Raw genomic sequence first — 19,452 nt, 5'->3', positions numbered from 1 at the left:
TGTCCTAGGGACCACCAGCCTCATCTATGATAAGTCATCTCGGCAACATCAGAACTCCAGGGGAGTCAAGGTCTCAGTTACAAAAGTCCTTGAACTTCAAACTCCAATGCTTTTATTAGAAACATCCTAAAATCTCGTTATCTCTGCCAACCCCCTGGCAAAGACTAGACCCCTGTATTTTTCTATTTTAATCTCTTCTTGAAAATTTTTCGCTTTAAGGAACACTTTGGGGGAATTCCTTCAGGAAGTGCTCACAGTTGGTTCCAGCTTGGTCCCAATTTACTAGGGGATGGGTGTGTGAAATCAGTTAAAGGGAGATGTAATTCTGAGGGACTGAGCAGGTGTGTGTCCGGCGGTTCTGAGCCCAGTATCCTGACTCCACCGCCTCCACGCCGGGGGGTCGGTGGGGATGAAGAATGAGGACCCTTACAAGGAGTTTATATAAACAAAATACTTTATTATTTGAGAAAGAAAAGGCCGAATTACAAAACTTTTATACTCAAGTCCTGTTCATTACCACGCCAAAGGTTTACCATGGATTTGATTTTCCATAACTATTGGGTTAAGCCACATAAAACTGCCAACTTCGTAGATGAAACACACAAACATTGGCAATTTCACGTGGTCAAACCCCATATAAAATAAGCCAATAGCTAAGATTTCTTTTTGGCAGCAAGATGTTCCCAGTCCCATGTCTGTTGATGTTATAAACAGATGTCTGAGAGATAAACAGTTTCTGCTTAAGAAAAACACCTTGTGCGTAGTGATACTGGAATACAGTCCTGTGTGGGTTCTGAGACTGTGTGGTGCCCCTTCCAGCTCTGCTCTGCCCCGCTCGCCCTACCACCCAAGCCCCTGGTCTCATCGCACGGATGATTCTTCTTTAGAGATGTCACCGATGGTCCTAGTTACCTCCTCATGCTGCTAGTGAGGGCTGTCCAACCTTGAAACCGACTTGATTCGATCATTTACAAAAGGCAAGAGGCACAGGCTGAACCAGGGATTCCTTTGAAACAACTACTAAAGTCTCCATCACGATCAAGATGTTTTCTTCACAGGAACAACCCCAATCCCTTCTCTTTCCCATCTTGTTGGTCCTCTCTTTGCCTCTGGGCATTCTGCGTCCAAGAAAATAAAACTGTGGACACTAAGCAGAAAGGAGCAGCTTGGTATCCAGAAAGCCCGAGACTCGACAGGTAAAGAAGATGGGGAAAATCAGGCTTTACTCACGTTCAAGAGGTTTAATAAAGCTTCCCCTCCCCCTGCACCTTCAGCTCTGTACGTCAACTGTACGTGGAGCTGAGGTAAAAATAAAACTTTCTTTACAAATTACATTTTTTTCCAGTGAATTACTTTTGCAGTAAAAATAGCTGCTACATAAATCCCTCCTGATCTCTGAAAAGGAGTCGCATATTTCCAAAAATAGTATTCTTATTTTAATCAAACAGCATAATTTGGGGCACGGGAAGGAAATGGCTGGTCAAGGGGAGGTTCGTTGTTGGGGGAAAAACAGTTCAACTCAAAAATAAGTTTGTATATAAACTGATTTAAAGGCATGCATAGAAATGGAAAACATATGCCATTTATCAAGAAAAATACTGCTTTATAGCTTTTACATTACAATTAAAGGAGAAGCAGAGAGGCCAGATGGGCCCCCAGATAATAACATTAAGTTTCTTATAAAAATTCCCAAATGTACAAAGTCCTTGCCATAGATAACCCAGACAAAACAAAACGAAAAAAAACAGGAATTAACCCGCTTAGACCTTATTCCTGCAGGTATATTAAATGTAAATAATACACACTTTACAACTTCTCTTAGTCTGTCCTGGCAGATTAAACGTTTGCAAAATGCCACCTGTGCTCTTGACAACTGGAATACATTGCAAAATGCCGTCTGCATTCTCATTTCACATATAGTTATATAATTATTTTAAATTACAATATACAATTTCTGTTAAATAGGTCTGTTAGGGGATTTTGATAACAATTATAAGGTTACAGTCATATATACAAACTAACTTCTGAAATGGCATGATTGTTTCCTTGCACTCTCTTCCCCCTCTGAACCAGAGACCTCTTTGGCATTGGCGTTTCCCGGTTGCAAAAGGCAAAAGAAAATCCAAAAGTGTGTGTCCACAAGATGCTCGCTCCTTTGAGAAGACCCAACAGCCCGAATGATCCTGTCACGACACAGCCCGCCCAGAGCCAGGACGGCTGCCTGGTGCCTCTTTCTGGGCCATTCTAATGTAACAGCATCTTAAGTTGCGTGTTCCTGGCAGCAGGAGTTAGAAGCGAGAAACTGTGCTGCTTTCGGCAGAGAACCGCGGTACCAGATGAAATAAGGCCGCTGCTTCTTGGAGACGTTCCCAGACGCGTTGATCCTGCCTCTCGGGGTCCTTGGATGCGTCCCCATGGCCCCAGTTCCGGCCCCGGGCGGCTTCAGTCCTCCGTGTCCAGCTGGACGCCCAGGATGGCGTGCAGCTCCTCGGGCGTGAAGCCCAGCAAGTTCTGGAGGTCGCACACGAAGCGGTACACGTAGCGCTTCCCCGACGTCTTGTGGATGATGTTCTTGTCGTAGTAATAGCGTAAACCCCGGCTCAGCTTCTCGTAGTTCATCTTGGGCTTGTTTTTCCGCTTTCCCCACCGGCGGGCCACCTGTGGGATGGACGGAAAAGAGTTCCATTCAAGTTGGCAATTAAGAAAAAGTGCATCACTTTCCCAACAATGATTCGGATGCATGCTCACTTGACCACTATGTAAGGACCACAGAGGTGTCATCTGCTTCTGTGCACAGGCCAGGGCTCTGCATCCCCCCGGCTGTTTCTCAGGGGATGGAGGGAGGCACTGATGCGAGAGCGAGGTGACCTCACCCAAAGCTCCGTCTGCGGAGGCCTCTCACTCAGCAAAACCCCCAGGAGCCAAGGGTTCAGAATCAGGGAGGTCCTGAGACGAGGGAAATGCTGTGTCCCACCCACCTCCTGGGTTTGAATTCTGACCCCCATGTCCACAGCTGCTGAGGGGAATCAGGACCTCAGGACATTCTGCATCCCTCAGTGCTTCTGCTGCCCTAGGATACTGGGGAGGTGACAGAACGCACTCTACTGGTACCAGAGACCAAGGGCTCCCCCCTTACACTGTCCTCGAGGGGCTGGTATCGGACCTGCCCTCGGCTTTCTCCTCCAGATGGGGCTGGAGCAGCTCTGCCAACCTCATCCGAGGAGTGGGCTCAGTTCCTCCAAGGGAAAAGGCAAATTTCCTAAAACACCTTCAGATGATCAGGCGAGAGCCTCAGTTGACAACTTTCACCTTTTAACTAGATGACAGAGCAGGGTGGTGAAGCCTGCCTGGGGCTGTGTGCGTAAACAGGGGACACTATAAACTGTTCATCGGCGAAACAAGACTCCACATTTCCCGACAGTCAGGCCCGCCTCCTGTGGAAGTGCTCTCATCTGTATACTGGTGACCCCTTTCCTGCACCCAGAGAATTGGATCTGTGAACCCCACGGGATGGAATCAGGTTTGAGAGCCTGGAGAGCAAGTTCCCAGGTTCTGGACGTACCTCATCGGGGTCAGCAAGCTTAAACTCCCATCCGTCCCCCGTCCAGCTGATGAAAGACTGACAGGATTTGTCGGATAGCAATTCTAGAAGAAACTGCCACAACTGGATAGGTCCGCTTCCTGAGGGGAAAGGGGGCGGGTTATCTTTTTCTAGGTTTAAAATACAGCATGGCTTTAATCATTCTACTGAACCAAGGAATGTGAGACCTGGCTCTGGACTGGGTGCCAAGGTGAAGGCGTGACTCTGGGTGCTGGTGACAATCCTGGAGGGCTTCCTGCTCCTGAAAAAGAGGCCGCTGGGCCCCTGATTGCTGGGTTTGGTCTTTTTGGAAAAAAAGAAAAAAAAAATTCTGGGCCACCAACTCTTGGCATCAAAATTTCTCACCCTAGGGCTTCCCTGGTGGCGCAGTGAGAGTCTGCCTGCCGATGCAGGGGACACGGGTTCGTGCCCCGGTCCGGGAAGATCCCACATGCCGCAGAGCGGCTGGGCCCGTGAGCCATGGCCGCTGAGCCTGCGTGTCCGGAGCCTGTGCTCCGCAACGGGAGAGGCCACAGCAGTGAGAGGCCCACGTACGGCAAAAAAAAAAAAAATTCCTCACCCTATTTAATTGTTCCTTATGTAATAACTTTCAAGGTTTATTTCTAGAAACACCCAGTGGGACAGGGATGCAGGCGGTGGAAGGATGAGGCGTGTCATTCTCCGAATCCCATGCGTAGCTTTCTTGCCAGATGACAATGGGCAAATTGCTTAACCGAAGACTTGCTTTACTCAGTGGTCACTGGGGCATCTGGGGTTGTAGCCATGGCCTCACCGCCTCTATTTAATGAGGTATATGCTCTGCAAAGTGTTCTTCATATACCTTTTCTCGATTAATACTTAGAACTGCCGCCACCTTGTGAAGTATCACCGTATCAGTATTTTAAAGATGAAGGATAAGATGGGCTCAGCAGCTGGGTGCCTTGCCCCGGATCACATGCTTATCCAAGTGCCGTTCCGCAAGGCGCAGTGGCTATATCGTTGATAAGGCTGTGTGACCTTTGTGACCACAGACAGCTATCTTCCTCTGAGCCCATTTCCCCACCTGTAAAATGGGTTAATACCACCCATGCTAGGCTGTCCTAGGGTCTACTGACCATATGCCTACCACACTGACCTGGCAGGCAATGAACGGTAACTAATATTAAAATGAAAACCACCAACACCATGGCTGTTTACTTTCTTATCAGGCCCTGATGCCCACGTATGAAAATTACAGCAGTTTCCACACTCTCTGAGTATTTTAACACTTTTTCACGGCTATTCGTTTTATGTGACAGAAAAAAAATGGGTGTCTACGTATTCTTATTTTAACCTATTGGATTTTTTTAAAGCAGGTATTTTTTTTAAATCCCCAATGGCCCCATATGTTCAAAATATGAAGAAAAAAAAAAGCACATTTAAGGACACATGAAGCAACGAAAAAAATTTTCTGATATTTTCGCTAAAGTACTGGAAATATCTGGTTCTAAAAACAGCTTTAATATTTGTCCCCGGCCTAGAATAGCTCTTACCCAAACCTTCAAAATAAGATGGATTTGAGAAGCAAGCAGAGGTAAACAGTTCCCGGGTTACTGGAGGCTGGCTCTGCTGCCCCTCCCCCAGCCAGTTTACATTCTCTGAAATTCCTGGCGTGGCTGAGTCAGGGCTTAAGCCTCCACAGGCCCGCGTCCCCTGCTGCTGCTCTTCTAGGCACTGGCCGGGCACATCCCAGGTGAGGGAGCAGCAAATTTGGCCTTTTCTTAATTCAGGGAGACAGCTCGCTTGGGTTCAGGATTACACCCCACGCATAAGACATGGGGTGTCAACACAATGTGGTCCAGCGAGAAACGCCCTTGATAAACAGGGCGGGTGCAGGGCTGGGCGGGTGCAGGGGAGGGGACGGGGACCCGGGGTGGCGCCCACCTGTGAAGCCGGCCAGCACGGCCGCAGGTATAACTGGTTTGCCTTGCTCCACCGGGTCGCTCCTCTCCTGGATGTAGTCCTTGAAGGACATGGTCGGCTTGCTGAGGCCCAGGGACTGGCTGCAGTCGTCCTCGAAGCTCTCGAAGGACGGTACCCGCTGCACGTCCAGCAGGGACGACTGGCTGTTCCAGGACTGCAGCAGCGACTCTGAGCTCTCGAAGCTGTCGGCGCCTGTCTCGGCGGAGTCGTGGTCTCCGGGCTTCCCTGGCGGAGACAACGACGGACTCTGACCCCCCAGGACAACAGCACGTCTGGTGCTACCACCCACGGAGGCGGCATCGTCGCCATTGCCCCCTTTAAGTGTTCGCCCTGCTGGTTCAGAATCACCCAGACTTTTCACGATGCCCTGAAACAGAGCTGCTTATTCCTTATGAAACATATGCTACACAATCGCATCTTCCATCAACGGCAGGATGCAGCTCCGAGCAGAGGGCTGCACAGCAAGGAAAAGGGCAGCAGCGTGGACGGACCTCAGGCACACACAATGCGAGCAAAAGACAAACACGGGAGAAAACACAACCTGCGTCAAGTTCAAGAACCGGCAAAACTATGGTGATAAAAGTCAGGACAATGATGGGGTGGGGATGCTATTAACTGGGAGGGGGCGTGAGGGAGCCTTGTGGGGTGCTGGTACCCTCTCCGTGTCAATCTGGGTGGCTGTCACACAGGGGTGAATATGGAGAAACCCAACCTCAGCTTCACGCACAGTACATACGCATCCCCGTACCAAGAGATGTCACCTTCCTACACTGCCTCCCGCAATAGCCCGCTGCGTGGACGACTCTGGCCACAGGAGCAAGGACTGTGTCATTCACCCGGCACCCCCAGTGCCTGGGACCTGAGATACGTTAGGGGTAAGCTCGCCGAGCACCACTGTTGGGACCGTGACCCGACGGACCAGTCCTTGACCTCCTTCACTGGCTGAACTCTGGATGTCTGAGCTCATGCCACCGTGGCTGCGGGATCGAACCAACAACCCTGCTGAGAAGGGCACTTGGAAGCCTGGATCTTACCAGAACTGCTGGAGAGCAGATTCAAGGTGGCGGCCGGGAAGTCCTGGCTGATGGAGCAGTAGTTGACGCTGACAGTGCTGAGTCGGGCCTTGGGAAACATCTGGAAGTCCTGCTCGGGACCGAGTGTGCTGGGCGCTGAGGATGCTGGACACAGGCCATCCAGGAGGCCGCCTTTGGGGTAGTTCTGCGTCTGCATTCCATACAGCGCTTGCTCCACGCCAAAACCTGCAACAGGACCACAGATGGCAGAGCCGTCAGGTGACATCAACGTGATGACCAGAGACCCTCCACACCTCAAAACGGAGCGCGAGCAGGTCTGCCCGCTCCAGCCCTCCCTCCCCAAAACCCCAGTGGACTTGTGAGCTTGGGTGGGCAGCTTTTCTCCTGTGTCCTCCCGTTCTCTAAATGTTCGTCTTCTCAGTCAATGAGCCCTTTTCCAAAATGCCTGCAGCCCCTGGACCCCGGATGCAATGCCTCATGTGAGTATTTCTACATCTCTTGTTTTTCAAGTGCTTCCATGTGAGCCTTGGGACAACAGGGTCACTGGATCTTTCAGCTTCTGAGGAAACTAAGGCTCAGACAGATGAAGTGATTTGCCGTCCAGCCAGTGACCCATAAGGGAGTACCTCCAGTTGCCCTGCCCACTCTGGCTGGAGGACCACCAAAACCTACACTCACCAGTGTCAACCACCGCAGGGGCGGTGGGGGGACAGAATTCCATGACACCTATTTAAACCCCAAAGTCCAGAGCAAATTTAGTATTGCTGTCCACACACTTCCTGGGCCTGCCACCTTTGTTTGTTACACTAATCTGACCACAGCAATTGGCTCACTCCATTCTGCCCCTTGAGTTATAAATTGCCAATTTATAGCCCTGGCCAAAGCAAGGATAACGTAAGTCACTGATGTGACGTTAAATTTTCTAGTAGCCACACTGAAAAACTAAAAAGACACTGGCGAAATGAATTTGAATATTTTACTTGACCTAAGAGAGCCATTATCATTTCAATACGTAATCAGAATTTTAAAAATTATTAAGGAGATATTGACGTTTTCTGTTCAATACTAAGACTTTCGGATCGGGCGGGTGTGCGTTATATTCTCCGTACACATCTGTGTGGACTGGCTGCACTTCTGGATTTGTGAATGTGTGTGATCGCCGTATGGGACAGTGCAGGTTCTGCCTTCGAACCTTCCATGAATCTAACAGGAAGACTCAGAAGCTCTTAAGGGCAGAATTAATTGCACTGACCTAACGAATTGCTATTAATCCAATGAGGAACTGAGTTGAGGTGTGAAATTTCTTCATACTGATCTTCTGTCTTTTCTTGGTTTTCTGAAAAATAGACAGAGGAGACATAAGATTATAAATTGAGAGGTTTAAACTACAGAAGAACAAAAGTTCCTTTCTGAATTACTGTTCTATGGTTATTTCAGCATAACAAAATGCATTTTAGCACTTCCCACTTAATCTGACGGTGTTCCATGTCATCACGTCGTTTCAAAGCACTAGAGACAGAAATGTATTTTTCTAATAACTAGAATAAGTCTTCTAAACTCCTCAGTGCTGTTATTGGCGAAGCTGAATTTTCTAGTATACAAGAGAGAGATCTAGATGGTGTACTGTATTCATCTATGTAGTCGACAAAGGGTTAATGAATGCTTACGAAGTACCCCCCTGTACCAGGGGCTGGAATACAGCAGATTAGTAACATGGACACAGTTCCTGCCCTGGTGAAGCTTCTGACCCATCGCCTCAAACCCTGAGGTGTGTCCAGGGGTGGTGAGCGCTGTTACAGAAAGAGAGGTCAAAGCAGTGCTATGGGCATCCGAACAGGGACACACACGTCCAGGAACTTAAAGGGAAAAGGTTAGCATTCCCTGTATGTGCTTACATCCTACAAACACACAACCACATGCACGCCCACCACAAATCCAGACCCACACAGACTCACACAGCGAGAAAAGGCAAAACAGGTCTAACTTGCCAGCAAATAGATTCACCAGAAACTTGTCAGACCAGACGTGTCCAAGTTCAGGGAAAAGTTGAGGGTCTTTAAGTTTCCCTGGCCCTCAGAAGCCATAACTAAGAAGAGCTGGCAGGCGACCCCGAGAGCTTTTTAAGATTCTGAGTCTGTGACAGACGTTGAAACTCAGAGTTTAAAATCAATTAAATGAGGAATACTTCCCTAAACTCTTCTCACGGGCTTGTTTTCTTACATTTTCAACTTGAAGGATTCCCTCACTATACCGTTTCTCCTTTGTAACTCAATATATTTTTAACATTGGTGTCAATGCTCTTTTTAGGTCGAACTCAAGACTTTCTATATAAGAGCTCTTTTTACTCAAAGGCCAGGTCCTGTATAATATGTCAGTGTGTAAATATGTATCAATTACTTCTACATTGGTTTATAAACATAAAACAAAAAACTTCTCTGTTGGATTCCATTTGGTCTTAGGAAATGTTACTATAAAATTCCCAGTTTATCTGAACAAAGGCTCACTTTCGCCGAGGCTGACTTATTTCCTAAGGCTCTGTGAGGTGAGCTCCGAACACGGGCCTTCTTGCTGTCTCCTCACCTGAGCCACACGTATGCCTCCAACTCCAACTCATGACGTCTGGCGACACTGAACACCTTGGTGACTAGGGCTCCTGCCTTGTGGCCAATGCTCCCCACACACGTACTTAAGTGGAGCCAAAATCCATAAATCACCGTCACGCAGCTGACTCACGCCAATGGCATTTTCAGACAATCTGTCCTACATCACTGAAATGCCAACCGTAGACAACCTCCCCCATCACTCTTCCCTGCTATGCTCACCCCGCCTGGGGAGCCCAGTCGTTCACCGGTACCTTTGATCATCTGCTCCAGGTGTTCCCAGAGAATGTCACCCACAAAGTCAGGCGCCAGCTCCAGAAAGCGCTCCTTGCCAAGGTTACACAACACCTGGCCGGTCATGCCGAACCTCTGGAGGTTGACGTCCACCAGACTGAACTCGTTCGTGGCCCAGAGAAGCCACTGGCACACCTGTTGCTCAGTCCACAGCCAGGGATCTACCGGGGAGGGAAGAAAAGGACGCGGTAAGGCCAGAAGCACTCCTGATTTACCCGCAGAGCCCAGACGGGCACCAGAGTCCAAGGAAATGAACGAGACACCCAGGAAGATGTTGAGGCACTAAAAGCAGTGCTGGATGAAGTGTTCAGTTGGTGGATTTTGAAATAAAAACTGGCTCAGCTTAATGACAGCTCTGTCCCTCTTTTCAATACGCCCTCAACAAATGCTTGAAATTAAGTCATCTCAAGCTATGGCAGCCTGAAGGCTCTGTCTAGTACAGCGCAGGCGCAGAAAGCTCCAGGAAGGAGCGCTTACTCTTCGGGATGCCAAGGCGGCGCTGCTCCTTTTTGAAGCCACTGAAGGTAGCTTTTAAGGCTTGACTCATCACAGCCTTGCTGCATGGGGTCAACAGAGGCAACTCACAGTTGGTCGAGTCTGGAAAAGAAACCCCACGGGGATGTTAGGAGTTCAAGCTGGCAGCAACACAGGGAGAATTGGGGGCGGGGGGGAGTCTTAGCTTCTAGGGAAGAACAATTCTGATCTCAAATCTTCCACATCATTCCTTAGATGAGTGTAAATATTAACAAAAACTGTGTTTTTGACTGCAATGGAGAAAATATCATACATCTCATAACTACACTTATTTTAAAAAAATCTAAAATAAAACAAGTTTGATTTTTTGCCAAACTTCATAGAGCAGTGACACCTAGATAACGGTTCTATTTAAGACTATTCTTAATTTTCGACAATGAAAGAAGTTGCAAGGTTTTTGGCCAAAAGCCTTAAGGGGTTGTAAATGGCTAATTTGGAAGCGACTTCCATTAAACTAAGCGGCAGCAAAGGAACATCAGATGTAACAGGAACACACAGCACTTAGCACCCGTGACGTCAATTTTTATTGAAACACAGCCTTCTCTGGATTCCCTCGGCAATTTCAAGAATGATAAATGACCGTCACATGATGGCACGCTTACGCAAGCGTGTGTGTTTTAATTAATTTTCTGGGCTGTATTTTCTAGCACCTACTTCATATGACAAAGTAATTTCTGGAACGTTTCCAACTAATAACTCTATCACAGTAATCTCAGAGGCATTACTTGACGTGCTATTCCCTTAAAAAGAGTAAACAACGGGCTTCCCTGGTGGCGCAGTGGTTGAGAGTCTGCCTGCCAATGCAGGGGACACGGGATCGTGCCCCGGTCCGGGAAGATCCCACATGCCGCGGAGCGGCTGGGCCCGTGAGCCATGGCTCCGTTCAGCCTGCGCGTCCGGAGCCTGTGCTCCGCAACGGGAGAGGCCACAACAGTGAGAGGCCCGCGTAACGCAAAAAAAAAAAAAAAAAAAAGAGTAAACAAGGACGTTAAGAACTACGGAAGCAAACGCAGATGGGTAAAGATGAGCAGGAAAAATTTGTTGCCCCAAAACTCGGGGTAGGGGAGGAAGATCCAGCTAAGGACCTGGATGAAAAGTTGGGGTGCATTTTAATGTCTACTGGTCTGCTTTGCAGAGGGGACTGGGAGATGGGGCCGGGGCTAGCTGCAGTGTTGAAATATCCTAAGGAGAAGCTGGGGAGGGGGGAACCCCTGTGGTTTGCTCCCAGCAAGGCACCCACCCTCCCTGGGGTGTGTCTGGCAAGTGAGGACTTCAAGAGTCACCAAGCGCATAAGAAAGGAAAACTGTCTTCTCTCAGATCTGAGCCTCTACCGGACTTTTCATACAAAGATTCAAGATACCAACATTCGCCACTTACGAATTATAATGTAGGAACTGAACTACTTAGGGACATCACGCTCGATTTGTCAAGTCTGAGTAACAAATTACCATGAGCAATTGAATCCAAGCCTGTCGGCACTTCCTGGAGTGTTTGCTCTTCATTGAGGGAGGGGAAAGCAGCGAGCAGGGAGCCATCAAAGGTGTCAAAGGCAGGCTGGCGCTGCAAAAGCAGAGGGAAAGAAAACTGAAACGTGACATTTCAACTTACTTAATGACCTATTTTCAAAGTGGTCCACGGGCAGCCTCACTGATACACCCTGATTAAGCTGTCAGTCATAAAGCCACGCGTGGAATCAACCAGTCTGAGTGGACTTCTGACAGGGTCCAAGTGACCAGAACGATTCTACTTTACGCTGGATCACTTACAGGCCTACCTTGGAGATATTGCAGGTGTGGTTGCAGACCATCAAAATAAAGTGAATATTGCGGTAAAGCGAGTCACACAAATGTTTTGGTTTCCCGATACACATAGAAGTTACGTTTACATTATTAATTGTGCAATAGCGTTATGTCTAAAAACTATGCGTACCTTAATTAAAAACTACTTTATTGCTAAAAAATGCTAACCGTCATCTAAGCCTTCAGAGAGTTGTAATCATTTCACTGGTGGAGGGTTTGAGATATTTCGAGGATTACCAAAATGGGACACAGAGACACGAAGAGAGCAAATGCTGTTGGAAGAATGGTGCCGATAAACTCAGGATGCAGGGTTGGCACAAACCTTCAATTTGTAAAAAGCGCAGTAAAGCGAAGTACAGCACAACAAGGTCTGCCTGTCATCAACCGCAGAGCCAGAATGACTGGGAGCTTATTTTTAATGGCCTAACCAATTTAAATGAATAAATTAAGTAAACAAACCTAAAACCAAGAGAATCTTAGAACAGTGCCCGGAGGGACTCAGAGACCACTGCGATCCAAACACCTGGGCGGGTTTCCCTGGTGGCGCAGTGGTTGAGAGTCCGCCTGCCGATGCAGGGGACACGGGTTCGTGCCCCGGTCCGGGAAGATCCCACATGCCGCGGAGCGGCTGGGCCCGTGAGCCATGGCCACTGATCCTGCTTGTCCGGAGCGCAACGGGAGAGGCCACAACAATGAGAGGCCCGCATACCGCAAAAAACAAACAAACAAAAAGAAAAACAAACACCTGGGCCTTCTAAGCTACTTGGGAGAGATGCTTAGGCTGTGTGTATAAGAAAAACGACTTGGTTCACTGCAGTTAAAATGAAAGGCGAGTGATTAAATGAAAATGAAAAATCAAACAACAAAATACATTACTTTTTCTGTTGAAGCATTTATTCTGAAATGCTTACCATGAAACACTGCAACTGAAACTACATGTCTTTCCTTATCTATTCCAACGGTTCAGAAAATAATAATACATATGAGAACATTCCTTAAGACTAAATTTTGTAAAAGTTTAGTGCATTGAAAAGGACACCCCTCCCCCATCATCTATTAAGGGGAAAGATTTCTAAAGGAAATAGGTTTAAAGTTAAACTATCTATAATTTAGAGGAAAGAGGGGGAGAAATACACAGAGAAAGATACGCCTGGAACTGTGAGGACTTCTAATAATCTCATCTAACATTTACAAATGGAATAGCCTTTAATGGTAAGACTCATTGGGACTTCCCTGGTGGTCCAGTGGTTAAGACTGCACTTCCACTGCAGGGGGCATGGGTTCAATCCCTAGTTGAGAACTAAGACCCCTCATGCTGCATGGCGCAGTCAAAAAAAGGAAAAATGACTCATTTATGAGTAACACATGTAACAGATAAAGGCTCGATTCATCATTGCCTAACCTGAAGAAAAACGTGAAGGTTATATGTTTCCAACATAAGCTGGAAATCCCATGCCATGTGCAATGCAATGACCCATCTGTTGAGTCATCAATTAAAAAATGTGTAAGACATTTACAAATCAAACAGTTTGTGTGTTTTCTTTTTAGAAATGCAGAACAATGAATGACACATTACATAAGAAGTAGGAGCTCAACCCAGTGATGTCCCAATGATGTTGGAGTCCAGCTCCCCAAAACCCAAAGCAAAGATGTCCAATGGCCCAAAGCCCAAGGGGGAAAGACCAATCCTGAGAGTGTGAAATACTCATCTCAGTTTATGAACTACCTTCTAGCAGCGCCAATTTTAGTGAAATAGCCAATAGATTTTTAAAATTCCCACTAGCATTGCCCAGTGACTAAGAAATGCCTGCCCTTTCCTGACTGGACTCCTGACTGTTCTTTTTTTTAAAACCAGGAAGCCAAAAGACAAGACAAATTCCTGCTGCGTATTTCAACACATCAAATTTCAGCAATGACAGTTTCTTCTCCAAGCCCAGAGATCGCACAGGCATTGTCAAACTCTTCTAGTTTATAGAAGTCTTCTCTCTAGAGGGGTCGTTTCAAACTTAATACCGTAATTTCTTGTATGGTTTCTGCCATGCAAACACTGAAAATGTCTGACCAAAATGAACAGAAAAAAGAAAACCTCGCTCACTTGACGTCTGATAAGTTTCATGACACTCTAGAAAGGTCTGTGCCAATTTTTGCCTCTTGGGGTTCTATCAGACAGATAACCTCACGCTGATCCACTGAGAAAAATGTAACATGCCAGAGACACATCTTCATACAAAACACCAAGCTAGGAGGAGGCTAATTTAAAATCGCTGTTTCTGAGACATGTTTACTACTCAGCACTAAAAAAACCCCAATCAAATCTCCCTGTCACATTTGTAGAAGGCAAATGGGAAATTATCAGTTTGTGCTGCTAAAGAATGTTCCCCAAAGGGACTGAGACAGAAACTACACAGAATGTTTATGACGCAGCCGAGAAGGCTCTTTCATCTTTAATCTGTTCTTTGGTTTACATAAACAGGCGCAGTTGTGCCTGGAAGGACACAATGGAAGCAGACTGCCTGCATCCCGGTGGGCACTGACCCTTCTGACGGGAGCTGCAGCAGCAGTTGGGCCCGCCTGCCTCTTCTAAGCTCTTTCATTTCAGTTCTTAAACAACTTTTCTGTCACCCAAGAAAACTCCTGGGGGGACAGAACAGATAGCTCCTCCAGCTCTGTTCTCTGGAGAATTCATAGGATTTTTCACCTGGTAGGAGCCTCCGAAAGCAACTACAAAGGCCTCACCATCTGCAAATTAAATGGTTTCATATCTTGGAGGACAAGTTGAACAAGCACCAGGACACCCATTTTGCAGACTAGAAAACGGAGGCCCAGAGAGATTAAGCAAACAGTCCAGAGTCACACGGCCAGTTAATTAAAAAGCTAGGGCTAGAACCGGTCTTCTGGGACCCAACCCACTGTTTTTTCTCCTAGAGATTGAGTTTTCCAATTTTTTTTTTTAAGTTTTAATTAATACTTGTTCACTCACCTTGAGTGTCCCTCTGTAACTGCTGGACACAGGGGCCACCTGGTCCATGTTCTTGATTCCAAAATCATTCATCTTAAAAAAAAAAAAAAAGAAAAAGGAAAAGAAAGGAAGAAAGTCAAAGAGGCAACAAATCAAGTCCACGTCCACACCTAATTCTGGCTGAGTTGGCCCAAGTTCTCCAGCCCTAACAGGTCATTCAAAACTGAATGCCAGGAATTCTTCTCACAAATGGGATGCTACTTAAGTAATTAAATAATAATGCTGATTCGCTGCTGAATTCTATTTAGATTTGAGGCATACAGATAAAGTTGCCTTCTAGCTGGCTGGGTGAGCTGGGCTGGGGGCCTGGGTCCTTCCAGGACAGGAGTGGGAGGATGCTCAATTCCAAGGTTCACCTCGGGGTGTGGGCTGCCGGGCAGGGGAGGGCTATCTCCCTTATGCAAGGGGGACAGTCAGCTCAACCTGGGAGCTCCAGGGCAAGCGCAGGGATGACGTGCCACCGCAGCTCCCAGATCCAGGAAAGCCTGCCGGGAGACCTGCCTCGGAGGCCCCCTCCCCTCTCCAAGCTGTGAGGAAGCACAGGCCCAGGAAACAGATAAAAGGGAGAACCAGGGCTGCAGCTCAAACCCTCCTGCGTTGTCTAGATCCTCCTGCGTTTAATACACAAGCTCAAAACACGTCTGCTTTGCGTGTTGCTCAGCTGTGCATCTCTTCAAAAGGAAGTAATTCTGATCACAGATCTGCCTTACTTGCTTGGATGGTCTGGGCTTATCCTGGGCCTGCACTGACCAACGTGGCGGCCACCAGCCACGTGGGGCTCCTGAGCGCTTGGCACTGGGCTGGGGCGAACTCCGATGTGCTCAGCGTGCAAAAGACACTCTCAATTTCAAAGATTTCGTAGAGAAAAGTAAAGTATCTCAGTACTAACTTTGTATGTACTGCATGTTTATGTAATATTTTGAATGTGCGAGGTTAATTGAAACACATTGAAATTAATTTCACCACATTTACCGTGGCTATTAGAAAACTTAGAGTTGCATGTGTGATGGGCATTTGGACAGTTCCATATGTGACCTGTGATTGCTGTAATCAACTGAAAACTTATTTGGGGCCCTAAAATGTAATTGTTTGGTGGGGTAAGTTAAACATTAATAAGTGAGAAAGGTACTTAGATAATCCTGCCTTAGTGTTAGATTAAAAAAACAGAGCAACTAAAGCTGATTTTCAAATAACCTGGGAATCCCCTACGACAGTAACCCACCCTCCCCGCTTCACGGCCTTGAACTGGGGGTCTAGAAAGAAGCTTCACGGGGTACCTCTAACTGCCTGCCCCGCGGTCTCCACTGAGGGCTCCTACCTGTTACAACCAAGAACCCTGAGTAATTAAAACATTGTGCAATGGATAGACTCACTGGCGGAGGCAAACAGCTTATTTTCCTGTAACTACTTAATTCGAGTTTGTACTTTCTTGTTTTCTCTTTATAGTCAACGTTATGGCTAAACAGACCGCCCAACAACTCAGCATACAGACACACACCCCCTTGGCTAGAAAAGGCAGTATGAGAGTAGAGTCCCAGCCACCAGGGAGGCCAGAGGCACTGGACAGGCCTGTAAAAACCCTCAGACTGCGGGTAATTATCTTGGGGGACAGCGGAGGCGCGAAAGCTTTGACAGTAAATCATAGTTGGGGGTGGAGGGGTGGGAGCAGGGGTTCAGAGGGGCGGAGTTGTCCTGGATCAAAAGTGACCGCGTTTGCTCAGAATCTCCACTTGGTGGATCCTGTCATCCACCTGCACTCAAGAATCAATACTCACTACTGATGATCGCTGCCCTGGTAGATTCCACCTTGCTAAGGGCGAAGCCTGAGCTGGGGCACCACACCTTCCCACCTCACTCAACTGTCTGACATCCCCGAGCGGCAGATGTTATACCATCTTACAGCGAGGCAACAGAGACCTCGGGATCTTGCCCTGGGATCACACAGCTACTGCGGGGGCATCTAAGGGGCACAGGGCAGACCAAAGCCCCGGGGAGTATGGCCCTACCTGCTGAGCTCCTCCAGGAGCCAGGATCACGATGAGGCGTGCGCCCTCCTCCCAGCACATCAATAAAGAGCAGCGATGGCACACAGATATCTTTAGCCTAGGCCCCTGCTCGAGACGCTTCATGATGTGAAATGCTCCTTAATGTAGAACTTTATGCCACTGACCCGGATGAACTAAGTCCCGTCACCGGCTGATTACACCAGCAAGCCTCAAACAGGAGACCAAAATGAAAGCACACCTTGGGTGTTGTCAGCTACCCATCGTCTTTGCCTGGTTTGCGGACTTTATTCCACATTCTTCAGCTTCACGGAGACGGACAGAGAATAGAAGTGGAAGGCAATGGAGAAGCCTCGCCTGATTTTTGTGTACAAATACCAGGAGGAAAGGCCGTCTACCACTCCCACATAAAGAGCTGTAATGACTAGCTATGGAATAGAATTCTTCTGTTGTCCGGATTTTAATTTGTTTTGTAGAAACCATGTAGAATCAAAATGCTCTACCGATGGTTTCTGACAAACACATAACTAATCAAATTTAAGTTCCCTTATTTTACTCAACACAGCTTGTGAAGGTGGCAGACAGGCCAAGTTTCTCCACCTAAGTCAATTTCACATTTAGATCTTTTTGGTGTTGCCCTATTGATCGATGCTTTTGAACAACAGAAAAAAGGGAAAATGGCAGAAATGGAAGGGCTGAGAATGGTTAAATTTTAAAACAAGCAGAACTTGCCGGACAACAGTACCGTTATGGAAACAAGTGATCGCTTATGAGCACAGATTAGAGCACAGGTTTCTATTTAGGTAAATTTAAAAAAAAGCAAGAATAAAGAAAAACAAGCCTGAAACGCACTTTTGAAGATTAGTTTGCTTTTTCCTTTGAAAGTTATCAATCTAGAGAGAGGAATGACTAATCCCAGAAATGAGTGTTTGATTATTTCCCTGCAGGACTCAGAGAGCTAGCATTTACTGTACTGTGATATCATTCAGAATTTTAATAAATCTTAACTTAGAGACTTATCTCTCTGATTGGTGGTGATGTGGGCAAGCAGACAGTGCACAGCCGCTTCCACTGCACGGAACAAACATAATCTCTTACGGGTAAATTAAAATAAATTACCCCTATCTCCAAAGAGAACTGCTCACTTCTTTACTTTCTAAATCAGCAGTAGCAGGTCAACTACTATTTTCGGATACCCTAACACTGAATACAGGCCAATATAAAAGTCTCATGTGCTTAAAAAAAAAAAAAAAGCCATACACGCTCAAACGCTGTTACCCCTTCATCCAAAATGCTCTAAGAACGGGAAAATAAAGTCAGCCTTGTGCACCCGCATCTCCATTTCCGACAGGCTCCCCATGTTCGCCTCGCAGGACCGCGGGGCCCGGACCCAGAGGTCCTGGGGCGCCCGCGGGGGTCCTACTGGAGCCGCGGGACCCTCCAGCCGGCCCCCTCGCCCGCTGCCACGGCCGGGCCCCGGACCTGGCCGCGGAGGTGACCGGGGGATTGGGATCGGCGCGTTTTCGGGAAGCCGCAGCCTCCCAGGTGTTTCAGGCGCCCGGCACCCCAGATTTTCCCGGGCCCGGCGTCCTCCCCGCAAACCCGGGCGCGCCTCTCCAGCGTCCCCCACCCCTTCGCGAAATCAGGTCCGCCGGGCGCCCACTGGCAGGAGCCCCCCTACCACGCCCGCGTTTCCTTTTAAAACAAAAGCAAGTGAAACAAGCGGCGCGCCCCGCCCGCCCCTGCCACCTCGGCGACCCTGGGGCCGCGGCCCAAGTTCGCAGCCTGCTCCGCCCGTCACCGCAGGGCCCACTCCGAGCTCTGCCCGCCGCCCCGAAAGCCACTCGGCCCCAGGAACACGAGCCCCTAGCGGACCGAATCCCAGACGCTCGACCCCCGAATACTACGGATAGCCGCCACCCAGCCTGGGTCCCGGCTGCGCCCCGGGATCCGGACCTCGGCGCCACCCACGTCCCCCGCCCGGTTCCTGGGTTCCCCGGTAGAGGATCTGACGCCGGAGAACGCTCCCCGCCGGACCCCGGCCGCCCGCCCGGCCCGATCCCGCTCTTACCGCGCCTCTTCGGGCAGGGCCGCCGGCGGTTCGGGGCCCGGGCTCCTCCGTGCGCGCCGGCTAGGGCGCGGGCGCGGCCGCGGGCGCGCGGCGGGAGATGTCTGGGAGGCCGGGATGGGCGGCGGACGGCGGGCGGCAGGCTGCTGGCGGGCGGGCTCCGGGCGCTCGGGTCTGGGGCTACACCGCACTCCGCGCAGCCGCTGGAGGAAGTAACCGGCTGGTCCCCTCCGCCGCGCGCTCTTCAGGAGCGGGGGGAGAAGGGAGGACAAGAGGGAGGGGAGACGGCAGCGAGGAGGGGAGGAGGGGCTGAGGAGGAGGGGAAAGGAGGGAGGGGAGTGGAGGAGAGACTGCAGAGGGCGGGTGGAGGGGAGGGGAGGGGAGGGCAGCGGGGGGAGGGGGAGGAGAAGAGCAGGGGGCGGAGCCGGACCTTTCAGGCGGGACCTCGCTCGGCGCCTGATGTCACTCGGCTGTTCCTCGCCTGCTGTTCCAGGGCCGCTCTGGGCCGGGGACTCCGAGGCCTGGCGCCCCGTGCTCTGTGTGTCCCGGGAGCTGAGG

At 48.9% G+C, this 19,452-nt stretch overlaps 1 protein-coding gene across 3 annotated transcripts; it reads right to left on the bottom strand.

Moving 5' to 3' along the window:
* Nucleotides 1-436: 436 nt before the first annotated feature.
* Nucleotides 437-19,167, bottom strand: ETS2 (ETS proto-oncogene 2, transcription factor). Of its 3 annotated transcripts, XM_060150941.1 has the most exons (10): nucleotides 18,898-19,167; nucleotides 14,785-14,856; nucleotides 11,454-11,565; nucleotides 9,948-10,067; nucleotides 9,431-9,631; nucleotides 7,829-7,912; nucleotides 6,577-6,801; nucleotides 5,504-5,767; nucleotides 3,563-3,681; nucleotides 437-2,658 (listed from the first exon to the last, which is right to left on the bottom strand). In XM_060150941.1, exons 2-10 carry the CDS (start codon nucleotides 14,854-14,856, stop codon nucleotides 2,443-2,445), a joined length of 1,413 nt encoding a protein of 470 aa, XP_060006924.1. In that variant the 5' UTR covers nucleotides 18,898-19,167; the 3' UTR covers nucleotides 437-2,442. The 3 variants fall into 3 exon arrangements, with proteins under 3 accessions (XP_060006924.1, XP_060006925.1, XP_060006926.1); XM_060150942.1 differs by lacking the exon at nucleotides 9,948-10,067 and having other exon boundaries at nucleotides 18,898-19,166; XM_060150943.1 differs by lacking the exons at nucleotides 14,785-14,856; nucleotides 18,898-19,167 and having other exon boundaries at nucleotides 9,948-10,907; nucleotides 11,454-11,567.
* Nucleotides 19,168-19,452: the final 285 nt, after the last annotated feature.

The sequence above is a fragment of the Lagenorhynchus albirostris genome, chromosome 5 (genome assembly GCF_949774975.1).
Source record: "Lagenorhynchus albirostris chromosome 5, mLagAlb1.1, whole genome shotgun sequence".
Taxonomy (NCBI): Eukaryota; Metazoa; Chordata; class Mammalia; order Artiodactyla; family Delphinidae; genus Lagenorhynchus; species Lagenorhynchus albirostris.
The sequence above is the reverse complement of the archived record's forward strand: the minus strand, read 5'-3'. Positions and strand labels throughout refer to the sequence as shown.

Bases quoted from the DNA above. Each gene is read 5' to 3' on its own strand.
- ETS2 (XM_060150941.1), bottom strand. From the start codon at position 14,856: ATGAATGATTTTGGAATCAAGAACATGGACCAGGTGGCCCCTGTGTCC. The intron at 11,566-14,784 runs GTGAGTGAACAA...CTGCTTTTGCAG, and splicing joins GTTACAGAGGGACACTCAAG to CGCCAGCCTGCCTTTGACAC. The intron at 3,682-5,503 runs GTGGGCGCCACC...CTTTCCCCTCAG, and splicing joins CGTGCTGGCCGGCTTCACAG to GAAGCGGACCTATCCAGTTG.